General features: G+C 38.4%; 1 protein-coding gene across 4 annotated transcripts in view; it reads right to left on the bottom strand.

Moving 5' to 3' along the window:
* Window positions 1-358: 358 nt before the first annotated feature.
* Window positions 359-25,824, bottom strand: part of bru1 (bruno 1) — a 135,003-nt gene continuing 109,537 nt past the window's right edge. For 3 of the 4 annotated variants that reach the window (XR_011416753.1, XR_004304739.2, XR_011416754.1), the window contains 7 exons: window positions 18,909-19,090; window positions 18,543-18,840; window positions 17,984-18,172; window positions 10,514-10,663; window positions 2,159-2,674; window positions 648-747; window positions 359-585 (listed from right to left, as the gene is read on the bottom strand). Coding sequence is in view for 1 of the 4 variants with exons in the window: in XM_070209313.1 (XP_070065414.1) it covers window positions 2,403-2,674; window positions 10,514-10,663; window positions 17,984-18,172; window positions 18,543-18,840; window positions 18,909-19,090 (1,091 nt within the window). In the remaining 3 variants the exon portion in view is untranslated. Of the gene's footprint in view, window positions 586-647; window positions 748-848; window positions 2,675-10,513; window positions 10,664-17,983; window positions 18,173-18,542; window positions 18,841-18,908; window positions 19,091-25,824 lie in introns of those variants that run through there. The other variant, XM_070209313.1, reaches the window with a different exon arrangement.

The following is a 25,824-nucleotide window of genomic DNA, read 5'->3' on the forward strand; positions in this document are numbered from 1 at the left end:
CAAAAAAAAAATTTGTTATACATTCAAATAATGTTTTAGATAGTTTTCAGTTTTACAATATATATCAGCAGACTTACTTTGGTGCTGCCACATCTTGTGCAGCACATAATCTGGCAACATCCACACTTTTAGTCCAATTGTATTCCAAAACTTTGATTTGTCAATGCTTTTGTATTACTACAAATAAACAACAAATCATGAACACACACAATTATGCTAATTATATATATTTTTGTTTTCATTTCTTAGTTCTTTTTTGTTTGTCATTTGTGTTTGTTCGTTTTGTATCTTCGTTTTATTATTTATAAAAGTTTTTTTGCTTTGCAAGCTTTATTAAAAATGGCAATATGCTGCGCTATCTTACAAATATCCTCTATATAAGGTGTTTTCTCATTGTTTTGTTTTGTTTGTTTTTTTTTTTTTGGGGTATTTTTCGTTTTTGTTTGTTTGTTTTTCTTTACAAATACAAGGCTTTTAAAATTTACACTTGTTGCGAATTTGTATGTATGACAGCAATTTGATGGGCAGCATAATATGTACAATATATATGGGACCAAAAATGCTATACAGAACGACGGCAAACAACTGAAAGAGTAACATTATCAATCGGATTGAATTGGTATTTTAGTTTATTTCGTGCTTCTCACCTTTTGACTCGTTAGCAGCATCACTTGACTTGGCCTTCGAAAAAATATGGTATAAATTAATAATATTCTAGGGCAACTTGAAGAAACGTCAACTTGGAATCTAAACGGATGAGAAAAAAAAAGAACTTGATTAGTGGGGGATATAAATTGGTAAATTTTAAATTTCGAAGTAAAACTAAAGACAACAATTTTGCGTTCATGTGCATTTTGAAACAGAAAACAAAACTTTATTTATATTAATATATATGCATGTGTTATGCGTACAAATGTATGTGTGTGTGTGTATGTGTATGTGTGTTGAGTGTGTGTAGATATTTTTACATAAACAAAACTATGCTCTACATAAATTAATGCAAAATATATATAGCTCTACTAATTAACTACAAAATGTTTAATGCGTGAAATCGAATTAACACGATGAATTTTAATTTAAGACATTTTGAAATGATTACAAAAAGTACACTGGAAAAAAGAAGTGTATAAAAAAATGAAATGTAAAAAAATTAAAAACTAAAAACTTCATTGCGATTTGTTGATTTTGTTTCTAATCTCAAGAATTACAATTTTTAATATTTTTAGTTCTATTTTTTTTATCAACAGCATTATTTGTTTTTCTTTTTTTTTCTTTTTTATTTCCTGACAATAACACTAAACAATTTTGTAGCGCATTAATTAAAATTAAAGCTAAACGAAATATATAATCATAATGATAGTAAATTAAGTATAACAAAAACATTGTTTTTTCCATTCAATACAAATAAAAAATATTGGTATTTTTTGTAGATTTTTCGTTGGTTTTGTGTTTTTTTTTAACAATTCAGTTTAAGCACTAAAACTAATAATATATACGCATCAGCATATAAAAGAAAGGTAATCCATTTAACAAAACAAAGTAATCAATATATTTTTGAATATATTATAGATAATAGAGTAGTATATTTGTTTAGTTGAGAACTTCAGATATTCAACGAAACGGTTCAAAAAGCTTGTGACTTGTGCAACATTATGAGATGAACATATGAAACAGAGACAAGTGTGGATTGTTCAAAGGAATTGGGTATTTTAAATAGTTTTCTTTTCTGTTATGTTTTGTGTGAAACTTAAGAGCTAACACTTGAAACAGATTAAATAGTATATGTAGTGTCATATTTTCGAAAAGGGGCATAAAGTGTGTACAAAAATTAATCGTTAAAAAATTGTAACTGTACGACAACAGCTTAAAAAATATAAATGTGTCGTTAAATTTGTTGCGAAAGTAACTTCAAAGCGTAACAAACAGAGAGTGTGTCGACAAAACTAAACGCTAAACTAAGGCACTAAAATTATGGGGTATCTATGTTTTGTATTTGTTTCTTGTTTTAACTTCAACATTTAATGTGCTAGGTATATATATTTGCTGTCTCTTTTTGGCACAAATTCATGTCTTTTTCATTTGGATATATATATTTTTTTATGTTTTTTATAGTTTTTCCTATTTTTTGTTTTTTTTTTTTTTAATAGGGTATACGTACAACGTAGGCTTCTTGACTTTTTGGTTTACTTTAAACGCGCGCTCCACACGGGTAACTCTTCATTGGACTACTCCATTTGACAATTTGGTATTTTATTTTCTTTTGGGGTAAACATTTCTTGTTGCTCTTTTAGCAATTGTTGTTGTTGTTGTTGTTGTTGTAGTTATTGTTCATATTAGTTGGTAAGGTTGTTCTTGCAGCTGATTCTTCGTAGTTCTCTTCTCTCTGTCTGTTTTCTTAACCACTAGTAGGGCTTGGATGCATCCTTGGGTTTCTTCAGCTGCACCTTCAAACGCTTCGTGCCCACCTGAAAGCCGTTCATGGCCTTGATGGCCATCTGTGCCGATTCCGGATTATCAAAGGAAACGAAACCAAAGCATTTCGATAGACTCGTCTGCTTATCAATGAACACCTTGGCCGAAATAACATTGCCAAATGGCAAGAAAGTTGATGCCAAATCTGTATCGGTGAACTCCTGCGGCAAATGATAGATAAACAAATTGCAGCCTTCAGGTCCTGGAATAAAGAAATAATCAAATTATGAAGGAATATTTAAAATGGATTATGGCTCACTTTAATGTAAGCACAGTTTGAATTGAATATATATAACCAGAAATGAAAAAGAATTCGTAAAATCTAGTTCCACTCACAAACATGGAATATGAGTGAAATTCTATTTTACCAAAAACCAAATGACCAAGTTTCCAGTCCCCCAGGCTGTATAAAAAATGTAAATCAAAAATTTGTTTGATTTGTTCGACCAATATTTAAGATTGATGAAATACTGATTAAAATTGCTCTCTCTGAATCTATTTAACTCGTTCCACGCGAACACCAGGAAAAAGGGGTGAAATTTATAAAAATATCACACTGCTTGAACGCAGACTTTGGCTTATCTCCTATGATTCCTATATTTAGGCTAAGTATTCTGCTCATGGAACTTCAACTACAGTATATACCAGCTAAGCTGACTGACATGAAAATTGTCTGAATTGGCATTTCCTCTAACTCCCAGCTTAAAAGTCATTTCATCTGCTGTCCACTGCTCAATCAACGGTCATTTTGGGGATCTTCAACTCGGGGACTTATCTTTGCAATGAGCAATTAATTTACCTCGCACACATGTGACCGCAGACAGACAAACACATACGCACACACACACACACACACAAGCACAAATGTAAAGTTCGTATAATGACAGCTGCTCGAATGAGCTGAAATTTGAGCAGACAAAAGCTAAAATTATATATACTTAGAGCGCCAGCAGGACGAAGGGCAGCCAGCGAGCGGCTGATTGCCAAAACGGATGCGGAAATGATGCGCCCAAGTGCCGTGCGTGTGTGCTGTCCGTGTATGCTTGTCCGTGTGTGTGTGTGGGTGTATTGCTGGAGGCGTGTCACATTTTGTTTAGCAGCACGTGCCGCCAACTGTCGCTGGCATCGCATATTAACAGTTGCGCCCTCGTCAACGGCTTCGGTCCTCGCTTGCGTCCTGCTGCGGTTTGCACTTTTCGTGCAAATTACTGCCAATGTCCGCAGCAGTAAACCAGCCCAACAGTGAGCAGTGGCAGTAACAGTAGCAGCAGCAGCAGCAGCCGCAGCGGCAGCTGCAGTCAGCAGTCGGTGTTGTTGTAGGTGCTGCTATTAGGTTTTCACTTTCGAGCAGCTGCTTTTAATGACGCTTTAAGTGGCAGTTGCCAGTTGTCAGTCGGCATTTTGCGGTCTGTCAATTTGCCAAGCAGCACTATATCAACTAATAAGCAAACAGTTGGGCAAGAACTATTCCTTTAAACAATATAAATGAGTGTCGCGAAATAGGATAATAAATTAAATTGAGGGCTATGCTTAAGGTTGTTATGCGGTAAATACAAAATTTCTTTGGGCTTCCTGTTAGGCTTTGTACTTATTATTGTAGACTTAGGCTTTGCAGCGCACACGCGTCAGTCGTGTCGTATACGTAATTAATCTGCAATGCCTGCACATCAACGCTATCATAAATGCATGGCCATGGATAATAACAACACCAACTATAGCGGCAACAACAACTATCAATTTATGTACATGGCCGCTTTGTCGCATGAGCCGCGCCCACACGAACACACACACGCCCACAAACGCACACACACACACACACAGACATACACACACACATATAAAGCTTATAATGCATGGCGCATTGTAATCAAATAACTTTGTGCGCCTCCTTCGTAGTGCTTGCTGCTGTTGGGAATGTCAACTCCATCATCGTTTGCCAGCAGCGCTATTAATAACATAGATACATCTTTTGTCATCTTTGCCGCGAGTGCAGCACACACACACATGTGCCACGCCCAACGCCCCACATTCAGTTTGATTGAATTTGCTGGCAGCAGGCAAAGGCACAAATCAAAGGACGCCGCTTTTGGCCGCCTGTTGACGAAGCAGCTCTCGCAGTGACTGATGCGATTATAAAATGAAAAGCAAATTGAGAGGCGTCTGCCCCTTACTCCACCATAAGGGTTCCCAGACGTCGGCGAGGGGGGTATGGGGGCGTGATTATTGCTCCTATATGGCCTCAAGTTATGCCTATACAAATGCTGCTTTATATGCATTAATTGACTTGGCTTGTCCTGTGTTTGTGTGTGTGCGTGTTGCCGCTTTGTTATTTTGCACACACTCTACAATTAATTTGGCTACACACACACACACACACACACACACACACATGACGTCTGGTGTGTTGGTAATTATAGAGTGTTGAATGACGCTTTAAAATGTGCTGCTACCTTATTGAATTAGGCGCCTAACGAGCGGCACGTGTGCGTCTCATGTGAAATAAAAAGAGAAAAAAAGATAAACATAAAACTCACGAGAGGACAGCACATAATTAGCAGAACTTCAATGGTTGCCAGGACAACAGAAGGTGGAGCGAGGCAAGCATATTTGCTTGTTAACGCATTTAATGTTGATTTAATTTATGTTTTGTCCAGCAAACTTTTAAGGGCAGCCACGCTTTCAGCCTTGGTTGGGGTTTAAAGGCTATGCAACTAGTTGAACACATTCAGAATGCAATCAAAGACATCATCGAAAAGGTGAGAAGATTCTCATAATGAATTTCAAGCGATTTGGATCGTCATTTGGCTTTTATTTTTCTGCAAACACATGTTATTCTCAGTTCCCAAAGAATATAGTTAAATAATCTTAGTAATAATTATAAGACCGAAGGCTAAAGCTTAAAATGAGGAATATCTTTCGAATGAATCATAAATCGTCTGCCTTTTTCATGCAAAAAAAAAAAAAAAACACAATATTTGCATAGATAATTTAAATCATTTAAATTATAAAGTTTACCTCGATGAAACTATTTTCTACAAATATATTCCAAGCAGAAGTAAAGAACTTGTAAACTAAATCAACTCTGTTCATATTATTTATCTAGTTCGTCTGTTAGTTTTCAACAATTTTGTCCATTAAAAGCGTCTTTTGAAAATTTCTAAATGCTTGCTTTTGCATTTTCTAAGCAGCCCAGGCAATGCCAGCAACAACAATGAACAGATTTCCCAACGTTTTTCATGCTTGGCAAAAATCTGAAATCGAAGTTGCGACAGAAAAAAAATAATAATACAGCACACATTTGTGCAATCTGTGGAGGCGGCAGGCGGCAACAATATCTGGGGGCAGATACATTCTCAGCATGTGAAATTTATCAAATGACGACATGAACATAAGCAACAGCAACAATAAGAACCATCAGCAGCAGCAGAGGCAGGGGCAGAGAACGAGGAAGCAGTGGCAGAAGAAGCAGCAGAGTAACAACAACAGGAAACAAGTTATAAGCATGTAGACAGGCGCAGACGACAGGCGCAAAATTAAGCAGGAAGCGTACAGAAAAAAAAAGTTAAGCAAAAGGATGTGCAAAATAAAAAAAATAAAAAAATAAAATAAAATAAAAATAAAGTTCATGCAGTTTGCGGGCGTGGGTGGGCGTTACAACTAGTAAATGTAGTAAATAAATATAATGCTTTAAATGCGAGGCCGTAGAGCAAAAGTCAGCCAAATATGACAGTGACAAACGATGTTGCACAGCGGAAGGGGCTAAGGCAGCCGAAGGGGTTGACGAGGCGGCAACAAGGCAACAAACCTCCAAACGGATGCAGCCAGCTTAAAGTCATGTGCATAAGCCGGAAGTTGGAATATAAAATAAGCAAGTGCAGGCAGGCAGACAGACAGACAGACAGGACACACACACCAACACACAGGACATAAGCTGCATGATATGGAGAGAGGGGGAGAGAGTGCGCGGAGTAAAGTCAAAAAGATTTGCGACTTTTGGTTGGACATGCGACAAACTTGAGTTTAGCTGCGGCCAGTCCATTCGCACGCCAACAGTGAGTGATTATGAGAATAGGCGACATATTGCAGCAGGCACTGACTACACTCAGCGAAAAAGTCTTGCGAACTGCAAGAAATCTAAACAAAATTCAAATTTATAAAGCTATGGAAACATATAATTTAAAATATATCTCAATTAAGAACAGTTTCACCTTCTTTTTGTCAGATACAAAAATTCTTGCCAATATTGTGAAATAAAGGATTCAGCAGAGCCCAATCAAGCTAGAATTCAGTGCAACTTTTTTCTCCGTGTGTCTGTGTGTGGCAATAAAATCAATAAAACTGAATGCAAGCCAGATGTTATGCTGCCATATAAATTCTATTTGGCTGGGCCATGCCCTTGAGAGCCGAATTGAAACGCGGACAAAACGAAGAAGAAATTGGCAGCAAAAAATTGTTGGCCTGCTGCTTGTTAGCAAACATGTTAGAGGAACGCGGAACGCATAAAGATATATACCCTATATACTGTGTGTTTCGACTTGTGTGTGTATGTGTGTGTGTGTGTGCATGTGCATCAATAGGAAGCACTATAAAAAAAAAGGACGAGCTCGAGCACGAACTGGAGTAGACATGGAGACAAGAACTCGTAACGGATGCGGCATCTTTGCTCAACGGAAGAGGAAAATGCAATATAGGAAATCGTTTTTCGCACACACACACACAAAAGGAGAAAAAAACAGGAAGTTTATTTGTGTGTGGAAAAAGAAGTCACGACAAAAAATTTCTTTATATATAAAGTTTTTTTTTTCAGATTTTGTGGCAGATTTCTGCGGCTTGCAGCGAAATGCAGTGGTGCATAATGTGGGTAGCATATGGATAATAATTCCGACTTAATCAGAAATTATAAGCCAAGACCAGTTAACGAATGAGATGGGAATGAGATGAGAGGGCGAATACCACTAGAACTATATTTTATATACTTTTTTTTTTTTAATATACAAAAAGGAAATGATAGAATTTTATATATCAAGCCCTGAAAGTACTATATAGAGATGCAGGCGATCGCAAGGAATATTTTACATTAATTAATTTATATATTTCATAGAGAACTGAAAGAAGCTAACACTTTATCTTTGCAGTACCGAAGAATAGCTAACCCTAGAGACGAATCTCTTGAAAATCAAAACAAAATAATATATATTTAGCATATCATTTTTTTGAGCGATTTAATATGAATACTAAGCAGATCCCCAACATATTAAATGCTTGCAGCTAATGGACACGTCTCGGCCAGGCCTCATCAAGATACAAGCAATAAAACTGAAAGGCTAGTTGCTGACAATATTAAAGGCTGCAAACATAATTAGCAAACAAAGTTTATCTATATCTATTGATACTAAATTGATAACCCCCACCACTTCTATAGCAAACTAAACTTTGACTTAATTATGTTTAGTTTTGTGACACACACAGACACACGCGCACCTGCCGAAAACTAATATGAGACTAATTATCCCCACATGCACAACTTTCTGGCCACTTTATGAGATCCATGCCAAAACGAAAGAAGAGCAAAACTAGAGTACTTATAGTCCAAAATGCACAGAAGCGTGAAGAGGCTGAGGGGGCAACAGTGTGCGGGGGGGTACGTAAACATGGCAGCTCGCATGTCGCATAACATGCGCAATTTGTTTGAATGTGGACGACTGACGACTACACTCATATGACTGTATGTGTGTGTGTGTAGTTGTTGTTCTGCTTCTTGTTGTGTATGTTTTTGTTGGCCACGAGAGAATTTTTCGGGCAACATCATGAGTCAGCAAACCAAACAAGCCACACACACACACACACACGCACACACAAAAAGTCAGTCAACTGCTAAAATATATACACACATATATCACGTATATATAGATATAGATATATAGTTGGCATGACTAGCTCTTGGCGAATGCCGCCGCGTGGTCCCCACCAGACGCTAAGCCAGCTCCCCCAACCGCCGGCAAACCGCGCTCTCTTCAACCAGCCTGACGACTGTTGCTTATGTAACCGGAAATATGGCAAAAAGTGCAACGCCAAAACATTTTCCGTTGCATTTTCCCCAAGCGGCAGCAGCAGCAGCAGCAGCCGCATCAGCATCAGCATCAGCGTCGTCATCGTCTTCGTGTCTGCCACTGCCACTCGCTGCTAAGCAGATAGCTGAGGCAACCCCTCTGCCTAGCTATATGCCAATGCAACTTTAATGTTATGTGTGCCACAATTCGCTGTTGGCGCTGCAGTTGATCTGAGTGTGCATGTGTTTGCGCGCGCGTGTGTGTGTGTGTGTGTGTGAGTGTATGTGTGCCCGGGGTGGTGTCGGACACATTGCAATATTTTCTGATATCGACATTCACGTCTGACTAATGGAATTGTGTGTCAAGTGTGTAATATTTACACTGTGTCAAAAGCTGATAAAAATTTAAGCTGCAGCAAAATGCCGTTCACATAAATTCGCATTAGTTTCCCAAAAGCACGAGTGTGTGTGAGCATGGTTGGGCGTGAGAGTGTGAGCATGTGTGTGTGTGTGTGTGTGTGGAGATGGAAAATGTATAAGATGATTGATCCTATTGATTTTCCTTATCTGCTCTGCTGCTTGAAATTGAAAAAGCGAATAAGGATTTGTATCAGCAACAGCCTTAAAGCTCGTTTTGCCAATCGAAATTCAGAGAGTCAGAGAACTGAAAAGGAGGCATATTTTCTTGTTTGGTTCTTTGTTTTTGGTTCTTGTTGCTGATGCTTCTGGTTTTGAGCCCAATTTGGGTCTTGTGCAACGTGATTTAACTAGGCATGCACATATGTAAGCAGCCTATCACAGTCTGTGCTAATTCTGAATAGCTTTGATTATTCTACACAATTTTGAATGCACTCTGAATCGGACAAAAAATTCACTTTACTGAGAAAATGAAAAAAAAAATAGACCTAAGACCAGGTACAACAGTTTAGACTGCAGTTTTGATAACCATTAGTTCTTATATTCCGAATCGCTTTCTAGCATTCGAATCCCTTCTCCATTATCTTATTTCAACTATTCTACAGATTCTTGTAATATATTTAAAAATTATAGCAATATTAATTGATTGCTGTATTATTTGTCTTCATCTTTATTCCTTACACTATTTTCATTTTATTTAATTTCTAATTCTTGTATTTTCTAATTATTGTTCTAGAGCTCCCATTGCACTATCTAATCTTTCTCTTGCGCAGAAATCTAATATTTTTCATTGACATATTTTAGTATATTAGTATTTAATGTTTTTTTCTTTCTTTGCTTTAATCGTTCCTTTTTTATGTTCCCATTTCTTACTACCCATATCCCCCTGTTAATTCTTGCTGCCCTTAATAACTTTTTGATAAATGATGCTGCAAACACATAGTAGTAGCTACATCTGTGGATGTGTACGTTTATAGAAACATTAGTTACATAACAGCCAGCTTTTTGCTCGCCACAGAGACAGAGAGAGAGAGAGAGAGACACAGTTTTCCCAGTGGTGCCTAACACACACACACACACACACATATATACACTAATGAAAGATTAATCCAGCAGCAAATAACTAAGTAGATTGACAACCAAACGGGCTGCATGACAGGGCGCGCAAAGGCAGCGCACAAAACCGCAAAATGGATGCGAATGCGAATGACGCTGACAGCGATGAGCGGGTTAATGCATTTGATGTTGCAACACCAGCAGCAGTTGCAGCTGCAGCAGTGGCAGTGGCAGCAAAAACGGCAACATTTAGTTTTATGTAATGCAAGCGAGCGAACGAGCGACTGACTGACTGACTGACCGTGGAACTGACGAACTGACTGACTGACAGAACCGCAGTCAGACATTTTAGAGCATTTATCAAAATGTCTGGCGTTTAGACATTTCTATTTGTGCGCAGCGCAGCGGGTGCAGCAACCACACCCCAATGGACCCAATGCATATGCCTTCCCCACCCACTCCCAAGTATTTCAGCCTAATACCCTCCTCCCCCCATCCCCCTGTTTTCCCCACACTCACCTTCAATCTGCTTGCCCGCAGCTGCGGCCGCAGCGGCGCTCAGCGCAACGCTGGCTAACGGTGAGGTGGACAGTGCGGTGGTGCTTCCAAATTGCGGTAAGCCAGCGGCTGTTGACATATACGCCGATGCCAATGGATTCGGATCGGACCCTGGAACAAAAAAGAAGAACATAGATGAGTTATATATATGAGAGAATAGGGTTGCGTGTTTGAATTAAGTTAGCGTTCTACCAAAGTAAATTACAATTTTGGAAAACCAAAAATTACATAACGTAATTAAAATCGCGACGATTTCGATATATGAAGCCGCGAGAGTGTGTTTATGTCTGATTAAGCCAGATTTAGCTTAGTATCTCAGCATGAGTTGGATATTTATATTATTGCTGTTAAAGTTCATGTTAAGCTGCAAGTCGGTTGCTCCACCTCTTGTCAAAGAATATCTGTGTGAAAAAAGGTGGCAACGCCTTGGGGCGTGTGTGAAGTGGCAGCACTACAATTCATGTGTTTGACAGTTTGATTAACCATCTTCATACGAACTAGTTCTCAATTCACATATTTAAACTAAAATTTATGTTCAGCTTATTATTGTTACCTACAATTAGCAGTGAATCTTATACATTGATTTAATGAACTAGTTTTAGTTTTACTAAGCTTAATGTCGAAACAAACTTGATCGTTTTACTTCCTTACTTCAAGCAACTAAGCTTTAATACATAATTTTTCGTTTTTAGTTAATGGATTTTCTACCATTCTACCAATGATGCAATTAACTAGTTTGAACCTGTTTAAATTGTTTAATTAACATCCTAAATAAGTGTACAAATTAAACAGATTTGTTCAAAAGTGTTTGTTCTGACCAGTTACACAACTTAATTGCATAAACGTACATTAAATTTAATGAACCAGTTCATTTGAACTTTTTGCTACTTCATGTATTACCCTTTAAGATAATTTTATTTGCCATCAAATTAAGTAACTCTTGTCATATTTACAAGCAACTCTTATGCTTTCAAGATAGTTTTTCAGCTCACAAAGTTCACCAGAGTTCGTGCTGCCCTAACAATTGCCTTTCTCGTTGTCAGTTGACCAATTTGTAACTCATTTAACACATCAGCCATATACTAAATTACATTAATATTTAGTTTTGAGCTGCAGCTTTTCACCCACCACCCAAATGTCAGACGTAATTAATCATCGAAGCTAACACGCCACGAGGGCGACATTTGATTACATTTAACACAGCAAACAATATTTACAATTATTTTTATGTACATATATATACGATTATATATAAATCTAAAATTAATTTGTTGCTCATACGCCATGTGGCACTTGTCTCTCTGGCTGCTTGTGTGCGTGTGTTTTGTGTAATTTGACGCCTGTTGTTTGTTATTTAGTTGTTTTGCGCTGCCCGCCGTCATGCAATGAAATTTTGTGGTTTGCAGTTCAGTTCAAGCCGCCATGCCAATGCGCGACCCCCTCTGACAGCCGGCCAGCACCCTGCCTCCCTCAGCTGTTCGTGCTGCTTTTTATTAATGAGTTTTGCAACTGTACGACTGAGTGTGTTTGTATGTGCTGGTGTGTGTGCGTGTGTGTGTGTGTGTGCGGTCGCTGCATGTTGACAATGAGCGTCCAGTGCATTTGATAACTAATTTGGCTAATAACAAGTTATGATGTCAGCTCGCCACGGCGACTTTTGACTATCGAGAGCTCGAGAGCGACAGCAAGAGAGAGAGCGAGAGGGAGAGCGAGAGCGAACGCGAGTCAAAAACTTTGCATTTTCGGCCAAGTTAAAATTATTTCTATGCCATATAAACTTATACGAAAAGTTCTTCAAAGAACTGAACTCAACTGTTCTTGCCATACACACAATCGCACTCACACACAAACACACACACACACACACACTTATGCGCGAACTGCCAAACTTTTGTGAGATTTTACAGATTTAATTTCAAAAGTTTTTACCCATGTGCTGCAGCAGCACCTCCTACACTCATACACTCCAAGGTGTTGCAATCAATTTTTGGGGGTGGCAACATTTTTAATTTAACAGCTTGCAAAGTGAAGAGCAGACTCTTGGCAACTTCAGAAGGTGTGTGCGTGTGTGTGTGTGTGTGGGGCAACCAAAAACAATACAGGTAAGAAAGTAGCTATTAAAACTAACCGAATACTGGATGCTCTTTCGATAGTTTTTAGTCAATAGTTAACTGTAAGTCAATAGTTAACTGTGACTTTCAAACTGTGTCCGTCTAAATGTGGATAATATCTAACTAAAAACACACATGACTGTTCCCATAAAATCTATATATACGTATGTATATATTTATTGAAGAAAAAGATGCATCCATATAATCCCAACATATTCCCGGAAATGATCATATTGGCCTTTCTGAAAAAGGGTATACAACAAAAACAAAAACAAAAAACAATATAAAAATAAACATATGTAAAGGAAAAGCTAAAAGGTAACTGTAACTTCAAAGAAGTTTTGCATATTTGCCAAGAAATTGAAGAAATTGTTTTAATTGTTTGTTGATGCTCTCCCACCCCCATTTTATGAAGGCTGGCGCGAAGTGAAGGGGGCAGGGGGTTTGTCAGCTAAGGCAAACTGCAAAAAGTAAGCAAAATGTATGCAACATGTTATAGCTAAAGGCTAACACTGAGCTTTGGCCAGGCCAATAATAACAAAGCAGACGCAACAAATACACACACACACACACACACAGAGCCTGCGACTATTTGGTACTTTTGTGTGTCTGTTGTAGCTGGTATTTAATGTCCTGCCCTGCCCATTTAATCCCCTACGTAACGCCGACTATGGCCCAAGTGGCATTCGACTTTTTAGCTGGCAAATTTGTGCAAAATTTGAGGCAAGTTTTGTATATTTTTCTATTGTTTTGCTGTTGTTGCTTTTTGCCCAAGACTTTGCCACTTGCAGGCACTTGAAGACTTTTGCCAGTTGTTGCTGTTGCTGTTGCTGTTGATTTTGAAGTGCAAAGAGCGAAAAAGCGTATAAACAAACGTAATAGAGAGCCATGTTGAAAACAGAGTTGAAAACGTGTTAGCTAAAGGCGGAGTGGGTGAGGGGCGAGAGTCGAGGGTGGAAAAAAACCAAACTATAGCCCGGGTTTATAAACTACATAGTTTACAGCACTTTACGAAACTTTGATTAAGATTTTCGTTTGTTGCTTCTCTTTTGATTTTGTTTTCTGTTTTTATTTTTATTTTTTGTTTCTATTTCGTTGAGCAAAAAAAAAGAAGAAGATAGAAAAGTTTTGAATTGGATGTGCTCGAAATTGTAGCGGGTTTTTGTTAGATTCTTTTGTTTCCATAGTTGGTTGGGGCTTGGAAAATGGTTAACAAAGACCAGCGCGAATGCTAGAGTTGAAAAGGTTGCCGCAGCATAAAGAACGGATTAGGCTTTACTATCAACAGTTGAATGCAATTGCAAACATAATAAAAAAAAACAGGCAACCTTGAGCTGTTTAATCGCGTCAAAAAAATACTACACTTCCGATTTTTCATCTAAAATTCTTAAAAATACCTATCAAATTTCACTCTTCTCGACAAATTCACAGACTACGGTGAAAGTGATACTATTTTCATATTGCCAGGCGTTTCTTGAAAAAAAAAGACAAGAACTATTTCTCTTTGATCTGTTTATTTATATGAAGTGCTTGATACTAATATTTGAAGATAAATAAATAGTTTTATTAGAGGCGTGTTTCGTGCTTTTCCACAAATTCACCGTCAACGGTGGAAAAGTGAATAATTTGTTATATTTTATGAAAAATACTTCACGCACGGGTGGAAATTGCCGTATTGCTCAAACATATATACATTTTTAAAAATCTAGTAATGCAAACGTACATTGCCTCCTTCACAATTGATTTTTCAGCTGCCGCAATGTAATACAAATTATTATTTCCACATAATCAATTGGATTCAGCTTGAAAATTCTACTATTATCCACAGAGTTATCGATAGTTTACCAATTCCAATAAAACCGCTCGTGAATGTTATCTTCCAATTACACAAAACTTCAAATGCCAATCTACACATTTTTGGATGCTATCGAACTATTGCCCGACAATTTACAATACCAATTTTCACGCACGCACAGACACTGGCAACAATTATGAGCCAATCTGTGCGCACATATTGATATTTTGCAACGGATTTTGCGCTGCGTTTGCCATAAACAATTTGCAGCAAACAAAAGCCTCGGGCGCAATTTGTTGGGCCATTTTATTACAACAACAAACAGTTACAATAGAGACTAGAAACAACAACAATAATATGAACTGCAATAGTGATTTGGTTGCTGAGTTTATGTCGCAGTTGGTCGAAAGCAAAACAAAAATTGACCAGAAAAGCAAATGGGCACAAAAAGCCTGCAAATTTTCTTGTACATTTATTCGTTCATTTATGGGCAGGGCAATACTAGAATCAGGCGCATCCCCGTTGTGGGTTTCAAGAAACGTGAACTTAAGATTTTCGACTCGACAAGAATTTTTAATATTTCATTAAATTAAGTGCCCCGGAAATCGTTCAAGTGGCACATGATGAGCACGCACAGCTGCACAGGCGGCCGGGAAGGGGCATGACAAACTAGAGAGACAACAAGACAGAGGCGTGGCAGGGCCAGAGAGCACAATGTATTTGTAGTTTAGGCAGACACGAAAAATCCGCTTAAATGTCTCCAGCTATTCTTGGTTTCTTTCGTTTTTGTTTTGTGTTGTTTGTTGTTTTTGGCATTTCTCTGGTTAAGTCAGGCACTTTTTTTCACGGTTCGTAGCTGCTCATGAAATTAACTTGGTAATGCGCAGCTTAGCCAGCAAATACGCCTGGCCGAAAGTCGGAGGAAGGTTGCGTTGAGTTGGTGTCCTTTCGGGGTTTTGTTGTGCTTAAAATTTAACAATAGCTGCGCTAGGCAGCTTCTTAACGCAAGAGCTGAGCCGAAAAGTGGCCAGGGCCAACTTGGTAGAGAACGAGAAAATGGCTAATGACATTTCCGAGTTCAGAGATGCAAGTGTCTTGAGCCCTAAGCAATTCAGCAAGTAGTGGGACGCCGGATAAGCTGCTAGTGCTGCATGACTTTGTTATCGATAACAATCGATCACCTGTTCAATGCATATTAACTACTATATTATATATATTATATAAGCGAAAAGCTATTAAAAATGATCGATAAAACGTTCGATAACAAGATTTGTAGAATTGACCTACCGATTTTTTTTACCGATCTAATATGACCGCGTTGGGAACACTTCTAAATATGTGTATCTCTGGAATCTATCGATATAATTGATATCAACTAATCAAACAATAGAAAGCAGAATGAAATGCTTATAGCATTAATTTGGGATTGCCTATGATTGAAATAAAGTATATAAATCTTCCCTACTGTTGGAAAGTATCGATATTTTTATGGAATGTCGGTATACTATATTGCCAAAAGCAAGCCAAGCAAGCATATACAATTTTTATTTATAAACTGAGCTACAGATAGATTTTATAACCTTTCAACTCTCAACAAGTACTGCACTTTATTGATTTCTATCTGGCTAGGCTTGCTTTTTAAGAACTGCATTTTTCTTGGCCATATTTTCATCCAGCCTATTGAAAAATGCCGAACATTGGGCCATATTTCTTTTGCAACTTGTATTGCAGCCACATTCATTTTTATTGCTGCCGTGTAGCGGGAGATGCTACTTTATGTCTGTGGGTCTGTCGGTCTGGTCTACTACTCTTGTAAGCCTGTGCCACGTGACAGTTGGTAAATTCTCAACCGGGGGAACACAACTGCATGTGAAGCTGAAGCATTGCAGTTTGGCCCCAGAGCGAAACGCGGCTAAAAGTCAATGAGGCCAAAGTTTCTGCCATCCGACTCTACACTCTTTCATGTCCTGTTTGCCTGCTCTTGTTGTTGCTGCTGCTGCTGCTTCTGCTTCTTCTGCTACTCTGTTGCAATAAGTTCCGTGTTGTTAATTTCTGAAGAGAGTGTAACTTGTAATTTTGTACGCTCCACGTTCTACGGCTTCGCTTAACTGTTGCAGCAACTGCTACAGCTACTGCTACAGCTACTGCTGCTGCTTTACGGCCATCAACTTTGGCGCGTGACGTAAACGACGACGTAAAGCAGGAGCCACGTGAGCGTTACATAGCGTAAGCGACGCTTCGTTTGCTTTAAATGTCAAGTAAAATAACCATTATTAATATGATTTTTATATTCACTCCCTTTTTTTTTTTTGCATAACAACCAAATAAAATAAAAACGTGAAGCAAAAAATTGTCAAAATTGACAAACGAAAGTAGAAAGCGGAAAGGAAGTCTGTCAAAACCAGGCATACAAAAATATCCATATCAACAAAAATTAACGACTTTCAGTTGTTGTTTCTTTTTTTTTCTTGATGATGATGATAAACTCTGCTCACCTGTGACTTTGGCAACCGCCTTTTTTTTTATCAGACCTGGTGTACAAAACAATTATAACAATATATCCAAATATAAGTTGGTAAGCATTTGAATAAATGGGAGAGAAAATATGGTTAGCTTAAGTTGAGTTATTCTTATATCTAAGCTGTTTTTGATTACATAATTAAATTAAAATCAGGCCCGTTCCTGCGGCATAAGTTGGACTATTTTCTGTCTTTCGATATGAATGCATTTTCCTTAAGGAAGATTGACAGCCAGAGCTTGATGCATTTAAATATAGAAAACTTTCCAACTGGCAACTATTCGATTTGCTTTGATTTGGTTAACTAAGCTAATTTTTATTTAATTCAAATATAGATTTTTTTTGATTTCATAGAAAATCATTTAAATTCAATAAAAGTTTAATAGTTTTTAAGCCGAATATATAATACATGGAAAATAACTGAAATTTTAAACATTTATATGCATAACTATAAATTAAAGTCTTCTGAATTCCTAAAGAATCCTTTAAATAAATATAAGCTGCTTAAAAACAAATATATGAAAGATACATGAAACCTTACACCAAAATCCCAGGTACCTCACCTCCTATAGCTTCAAAAGCCTTAACTAATTTGCCAGTCATTAGAATCTATTACCAAGGCAACACCATGCAATGGATGGAAAGGGAAAGGGATAAAAGCAAAGGGGCACTTCGCAAATTAGGGGCGAGTGGCGATGAAAATAATTAGAAATCGATAAGCAGCCGCATCAAACTGAAACACAACTGTTGGAAGCTGGCAAAAAGAGTGGACAGAAGAAGGCTTTAAATGGAAATATTTCCGAATAAAATTTTATTTGGCAGCTGTCAAAAGCCTGACACAGATCCATTTTGTGAGTGGGGTGTGATGACGGGCACAAAAATGGAAATTAGTTGATTAGCGGGTAAAATGGATGAAGCATTTCTCACTGCTTTGGTTTTTTTTTTTGGCATGGGTACAGCTGTTATTCAATAAAAAAAATGTATGTATTGTAAATTTAGTTACTTACATAAAAGTGCCGCCGTATTGGTCAACTGTGCACTGCCCGGCGATGTGGCTGCATTGGTCAGACTCGGCTGGGTCATGGCGGCAATGGCTGCCAAATTTTGTACGGCTAGAGGATTCAACAGACCAGCTGCGGCGCTTGTTGTGTCCTGTGACGAATTGTTTTGCTGGGCGGAACCTAAGCCTGTGAGCGCTGTTAAAATAAAAAGAAATAAATATTAGATTTGGTATATAAATAGGATAAATAATATAAATATATATAAACAATTTTTAATTCTAATATTGGCGATCTATCCATATTTTAAATCTTTATCTGTGCCACATAACTATATTTCCCTTTTAAGTCACCTTTAGTCACCTGTTTTTAGTCACCTTTAGCCTTAAGCAAATATAGCTGCCCAAAAAGAGACGAACCTTCAACTGACGCAAACCAGATTGCAAATTGAATTGGATAAAAAAAAACAAAGAGCCTATGCTGAGCCTAAAATCTATCAGAAAATAGAGCCCTAAGCTTCCTTTGCAGCTACATTGATTTCTATGGATATATGTGAACAGATATTTACCTTGAAGCAGCTGTTGCTGCAGTCCAACTGTTTGGAGCTGCTGTAGCAACTGAATGCTGGCGGGCGTCAACGCATCGGCGCCCATCACCGGCGACGGCTGTTGCGGTGGGTTTGGCAGTATCGGTGTGGATACAGTGGTCGGCGTCTGGCCTAGCGGTATGTTAATATTGGTCGCCAGATTCCATAGATTCGCCTGAATTTGCTGTATCTTCTTCTGTTCCTTCTCCTTTTGCGTATCGGCAAATTTAACAACCAGCGGCGATGTGCAGCCCTCCATTATTTTGTTCTGACTCAGGGTCTGAAAAGCGTATTGCCCATATTATGATTTGTATTTATATTATATGTTTATAAAAGCCAGCCACTTACCACTTTAATGGCCGAGATGGCAGCGTGTTTGGTGGCAAAGGTAACAAAGGCACAACCCTTGCTCTGGCCGTTCTGATCGCGCAGCACAGTGCACTCCTCGATGGCGCCGTGAACTTCAAATAATTTACGCACGTCGTTCTCGTTCAGCTTCTTATTTAGCATGCCCACGAACAGTTTGCGTTCTGCAAAGGTAGAAGGCGACCAAAATATGTATATTAATAAATTTTATTTAATAAATTCTAAAATTTTAAATGCGCAACTAGCCAAAGGTTAACCCATGACCAAAAGATCAAAATCTCTTGAAAGTATTGAAAAAAAAATTCTTTGATTCATTTTAAATAGTGTTCATCTTCAGATCAAACCTGGTCTAAAGGTTATCAATCATGAAAATCGGTCCAGATTTGTCAAAGTTATGAAAATTCGAAATTTAGAATAGTCATAAATTCGAAGTTTCAAATATCGAAATTTTGAAAATATATTTTTTTGTTTTTTGTAATTTTGTTTATTTTAAGCAGATTTTTAAAATCGAGTATTCCAATCGAATCTGTTTTGAGAAAGTTACGAGAATAAATTACAAGGCAGTTCAACAAAAAGCATATTTGATTTCAAATAAAATGAAATTAAGATTAATTTTGTAATTTTATCAAGTGTATATCAATATAGTTGCACATGGCAGTTGTCACAATTATGTTGGCATTGCATTAGTTTTGACCTTGGTAACTTAATCGCAGCATGAAGAAAACGCCATGCGGAAGCGCCAGCCGCAAGCAGCCTTCAAACGAGCACACACCGAGAAGGTGTAATTGAAAACCTCAGTTCAAGTCAATGTCTGAGACCGCGAAACTATCAGATGACAAGGTTTCGCGTTTTGACATTGCCCCAGCAGTTGCTTAACCTAGTTTGCAATGGGCCTGTGAACCGACTAGAGATGCCGCACAGCCCACCTGGCCCAGAGCCAGAGCCAGAGCCAGACCAGGTGTTGCGCAGCAACTGAACAACTGAACAATGCTCAATTAATTTGGCATAAATTGAAATTCGTTTGCACTGTTTTAAGCACCTTGCTAAACTAATTTGTTGCACATTTAACATGGCGCCAAATATTTGCAAAGGCCACACATAATGTGGGCGTGTTCAGCACCTCACACACACACACACGCATACGCACAAAATTGTCAGCTAATTTATTTGCACAAAGCAACTCGAGCGCGCAACTGGCCAAATTAATTGTTATCAAATATGCAATTGGCTGGGACGATTTGTTGCAGCAATTGCCGCAGCTGTAGTAACAGTTGTTGCAGTAAAAGTTTGCTGCTGCTGCAGCTTTTTATAGCTGCTGCTAAATAATGCATTTGGTCTAAATGCAGTTCATTAAAATGCAATTTTTTCACGCTCGAATGTTAGGGAAACAAACCAGCATTAAAGTTAACAACAAATTAGTTGTTTGCCAAAAAGAGTAAACCTTTTGTCGGACCAGATAAAAGCATTTGAAGTGCGGATGTAATGTTTAAAGAAGCGTATTAAATGGAATGATAAATTTATTTTTGGGTAGTTAAAGAGTGTGTATTCCCTTCTGAAAAAATACTAAATGGTATGTATGTACGATATGTTAGAACGAATTTGAGTAGTAGTAAAAAGTAGTATACAATAAACTGAGGTTCGGCTAACGAGTTCTTAGCTGAAGGGCCAAAAGACAGTGCTAGTCTTTTAGCCATATCTGATTCTTTTACTAAAAATAATAATAATCGAAATAATGATAAAAAGTAGTATACCATGACGTTAGGTTTTAATGTTATTTATTTGACTCCGGGAGAGATTCTACTCATAAATTAATGATTGAATAGTCTTGTGCGACTTTACTTGAAAATGTTAATTATGTTAAAGAGGTTTTATTACACAAATCTGATTACTATGTCGACAGATTTGCTTGGAGAACCGATATCTGATCCAGTTCCATACCTGATTGTCTAATATGATTTCCTCGAGCGTTGCATGTTGGGCCTCATAATTATAAAACCCTCCTGTGCTACCACATATATAAATTCTTTAACGTTTTTGCTTTTAGTGATAAGCACCTCTGTGGCAATTGCAATTATTTTTGTACGCTGGCAGCAAATTTTCAATTGTTACCCATTACAATTATTTTAACGCTTGAATGGAGCAGAGCAAATTTTAGGCAATGCGAAAATTCTATTTTATTGTTTATAATTGCCGCAGAGAAAAATTATGATTATTATTATAATTATGTAATGGTTGTTATTGTAACCGAAATATGTTTTGGAAATCAATTAAAATTATAATTAAGCTGTTTATAGAAAATATTGACTTTAGCACTCGCAACTCTCCCGCAGATTCCGCGAGGTGGGAGAACGGCGCGCTTTTATTTAAACATCTCATCGCCATCAGCATTAAAATAGATATTCAGTAACAATTTAAGCACCACAAAAGCTATGCAATTGTGAAATACATTTGTACTTCAGCGTAATGGCAAAATTATAATGAGGTAAGCTCCATTTCGTATCAGTGAGCGATAGATAGACAGAGGGGCGCACTGCGGTGCTTGCCAGACTCTACCAGTAATACGTGCTGCAATGCAACAGCATCTACTGCATCAACTATAAAGCCCCTACCGTGCCCCACTCTCTTGTTGCAATTCCTTTGCCACTTGCTAGTCGAATTGCCATTGGCATTGCCATTTCAAGAGCTGCATCGTCATCGTTATCAAATGCAAACCGCCGACACAGCGTGGCGGCGCCACCGGCAGCCGCCCCACTTGCATTATTATTATGATTATTGCAGCTGCAATGGCAAAAGCTAACTGCACTTGAGCTATATTATCATAATCCCAGTTGTAGCCAACAGCAACAACAACAACAACAACAACAACAACAAAAACAACATTCAGCAGAAAACATTTAAAATTCATTGAATTTGATGCGTGTCGATCCCGTTTGGATGGTGTGTTGTGACTGAGACTGAGCCACAAATACAACTCCCACGCCACACGCACATTTTGTTGCAATCAAAAAAATTTGCTGTGGCAATGACTTTGCGGTAGTTACAGTAAATATCTGAAAGTAATGGCGTTGGCAATTTACAGGCTAAGCTGAAGTATTTTAAATTTATATCTAGAGATATGTTCTCTGATAATTTCGGGATCAATATAAGGATCAGGGGTAATGCTTTAATATTGAGAAAGGAATCTTCAAGAAGAATATGTACTTTGTACTTAATCGAAGACTTTCATAACCGACCAATTCCTACTTTTTCAATTTCCCAATTTAATATAATATATATATAATAAATATTTATGATATATATATTTCTCTCAAGGCATACAAAAGTTAACCTATTTGGTTATTTGAAGACTGCATTTCTATTAACATTTTCCAGGCAATCCTAACAAGAGCGTTGACTGCATTCAACCACTTCAAGCTCAACCCTTAACTCTTATTTCCCAAGTCTCATTTCTTTGCTAAAGCCAAGTTTCCAAGTGCAATTTAATTTCATATTTAATGCTTGGAAAATAGTTCACTTCAACTTTAAGCCTGTCGTTCGACGCCTGTGCGCCACCTTCGAGCATCTTTTTCGTTTCTATTTTAAATATTAATATTACCATGGGCCATGGCCGGTGTGTGGCCCGGCCCAGACCGTCCGGGTCCAAGACTCGGGAACACCCTTAATGCAACTAATCTGCTTCTAGTGGCGCACATTAAGTGTTGCCACGCTTTCGACTTTAATTTGAAAACATAAAGCATGACGCTGCAGGTGCAGCAACAGCAGCAGCGGCAGCGTCTAAAGTGCGGCCACTTGTGCAGCTGCAATACACACACACACACTCTCACTAAAAACACACAGAAGCAGCCATTTTTTTTTTCTTGCAGCCATTTTACATGCAACTCAACTAACCAAGCGACCACTCAAACCAAACAAAAACCCAACCGAACCGTAGAAAACCCAAACGCAATGCGCGCCCTGCCCTGACATCGACTCAGATGTTGCTGCTGCTGCTGATGATGATGATGATGTTGATGATGATGCTGATGATGATGATGATGGTGATACAGTGATATCGGCGAATAGTTTAATGAAAAATACTCAGCTTTCTTTTTGAGGTTTTCTTCTCATTAAGGTAATAATAAAAATCAAACTCTAGAAATCTTCTCTTCTGTCGTATGCAGATTTTTTAAAGATTTTGAGTCACGTTAGAAGTAGAAAAATTAAATTGTTACCACTGTGCGACAGGTGCGACTCTATTCGCATTTGTTGATTTCGTATGTAAGCGGGTCATATTTGCCGCCATCGCACACAGACCGGGCTGTACCCGTGCTCAGTGGTCCCGGGTATTTGACGGGGAACCGGAACCGGGGCTTAGCTTATTTATGTCACAAATATGAGCAGCGAGCTGCGAGTGAGCGAGCGAGTAAGCGTGTCGTACGCAATGCCACGGCTGGTTAGCCTCGGCTTGGCTGGGTTTTTGCCTCCGGTTGGATGACTCCGGGCTGATGCTGAGGGTGGGTGTGGCTGGGCTTGCCCGGGGTTTGGGGCTGCCGAATGGTTGCCCTGGCTGGTCGGCCACTTTGCATGCATCGCTGCGTGTTTGGCATATTTAACAAATTTTCACAAAAATAATGTAGCGCCCAGTGTGCCAGCTCTCGGCTTCATGTCCTTGTTGTTGTTGTTGTGGCTGCGGTTTTCATTTCACACATATGGAGCAGGAGCAGAAGCAGAGGCAGAAGCAGAGGCAGCAGCAGGAACAGCGGCAGGTAGAACAACTGGTTAGCTGGCTAAAATCTAATCAAGCGCTGCGGCCGGCAGCCCAGCAGCAAACTTATCAATAAGCCACACACACTCGGCGACCTGTGAAACGCCCTCGACCAAAAAATATATCACCTTGCCACCTAATGAAATTTCAGCGCTTCGGTTTGCATTATTAAATTTAATTTTGGAACAAGCGAACGCCGCGCTCTTCTCATAGAAATTATGGCAAAAATTCGTATTCTCATTTCATTTTGCTGGTTTTTTTTTTCATTTTTCTTCTTTGTGTATATAAAAATTTAAATTTTAATCGCAAGCAGCACAAAAAGGAATTTTTTTTATTGGATTCAGCTTGAAGTGTGCACTTGATAAGCAGCGCGCAAGTCTTGGAGAGGGAAGGCGAACGGAGCTGTGTTCAAGTGTGCCGAGCATTTCGAGTGGGTTTCTTTCTAGAATTCGCAGCGATAACAAGCAGCGCCAAGTGGATGGAACAAGGAACAGCTAAAAGCACAGGCAGGCCACATACGCTTTTCGGGGTGTGCTGCGCCTTCACAGATTTTCGAAAAATGCGATGCGTGAAGTATGGCTAAGCGTATAAGATTTCAAATATAATTTTCCGGGAAGGAAACGTATTCGTAATGCTTTGAATTCTACTCACATAACAACTAGTTAATTTTAAATTAAAATTAATTTGAATAATAATAGATGACATAAAGGAAAGTTAAAGGAAGCTACAATAAACACAACATTAAAACCCTGCTGCTATGAAGGTAAACTAAACGAATTGTTTTTTTGTTTCGATCTAAAAGCGAATAAAAAGGAAGTATTCACTGCGCGTTGTCTAATGCGAACCTTCTATATATGTATTTCAATTGGCGCAGCTTACCTAAATTCAGAACCACATCGAGCACCTCCTGCCCCCCCGCCCGACTTCCTTACTGCACGGGCTCTACAAGAGTTTGTTGAGCGCTTTGCCAATGCCATCTTTTGTATAAATTTTTATTTTTTCAAGCATTTGGCTTCCGCTCAGCAGCAGTCGATTTGGCTACATAAAGAGAGAGAGAGAGAGAGAGAGAGGAAGGGAGAGGGATAGAGATACAGGCAAGAGAAAGCATCCTTTAGCATATCCTTTGGCCATGGCTTGGCGCATTTGCCTCCTTATTCTGTTTGCGAATGCATAAACTTTTGGGGCAACGAAATTTACATTTTAATTGCATTGAAATTTGTTTTTGTCTCCCTGCGTTTAATCTATTTCCAAAAATATTGAATATCAAGTGGCGAAAAGGGAGCTTGAACGCTGCTTAACGCAAGCCACATACATATATCAAGGATAATTGCAAGGGTAGCAAGTTTTCGCATAAATTTCCATTATGCCATAACTGCCAACACTTTGGGTGTCGCCCAGAGAGACAGAGGGACAGAAAGAGAGAAAGAGTGAAAGTTCTCACTGAAGCCAAAGGACATTCATATCACACACGGAGAAGAAAAGAAATAAATTCAAACACTAAACCGAGAAAACGAGCAATTTCAAGAAACTAAAACACATTTATCACAAGAAAAACCAGAGATTGCCAGAGAGAAGGAGAGAGAGAAAGACAGAAACCAAGACAATAGTTCACACAGGTTAATAAATCGATATGACATTTTGAGCCCATCCAGTCAACCTTCTAGCCAAAATATCCTGCGTGCGTGTGTGTGTGAGTGTGTGTGTGTGGGTGTGTAATAACTACAACTAATACAAGCAACAACAACCCAATAAAATAAGCCATTCTTTTTCCCTCGACATGCACAAAAAACCATTTGAAGGCACAACTGAAACTGCTGCCGCAAATATACACAACTACATGCATATAAATTTCCATGTAAAGGCAATAAAAAGGACATGTTTTCATAGTTTACTTGCCTTCATAGAAGGCACTGCACAACAACAACAACAACAACTAGAACAACAACTACAACAACAACAGCATTATCAAGAGCATAACAATAACGAGGCGAGTCCAAAAATTATTTGCATTTTTACACATTTTGAGGGTCAGCCAAAGGACAACACATACCAAAAAGAAAAAATACTGAATGTCCTGCATGATGTCCATTATGTGAGGGGTTAAAAGTTTTGCCCAATGATCGGACAATGCGTGTGTGCGTGTGTGTAACTGTG

This window comes from Drosophila virilis, chromosome 4 (assembly GCF_030788295.1).
Source record: "Drosophila virilis strain 15010-1051.87 chromosome 4, Dvir_AGI_RSII-ME, whole genome shotgun sequence".
In the NCBI taxonomy this organism is placed as follows: Eukaryota; Metazoa; Arthropoda; class Insecta; order Diptera; family Drosophilidae; genus Drosophila; species Drosophila virilis.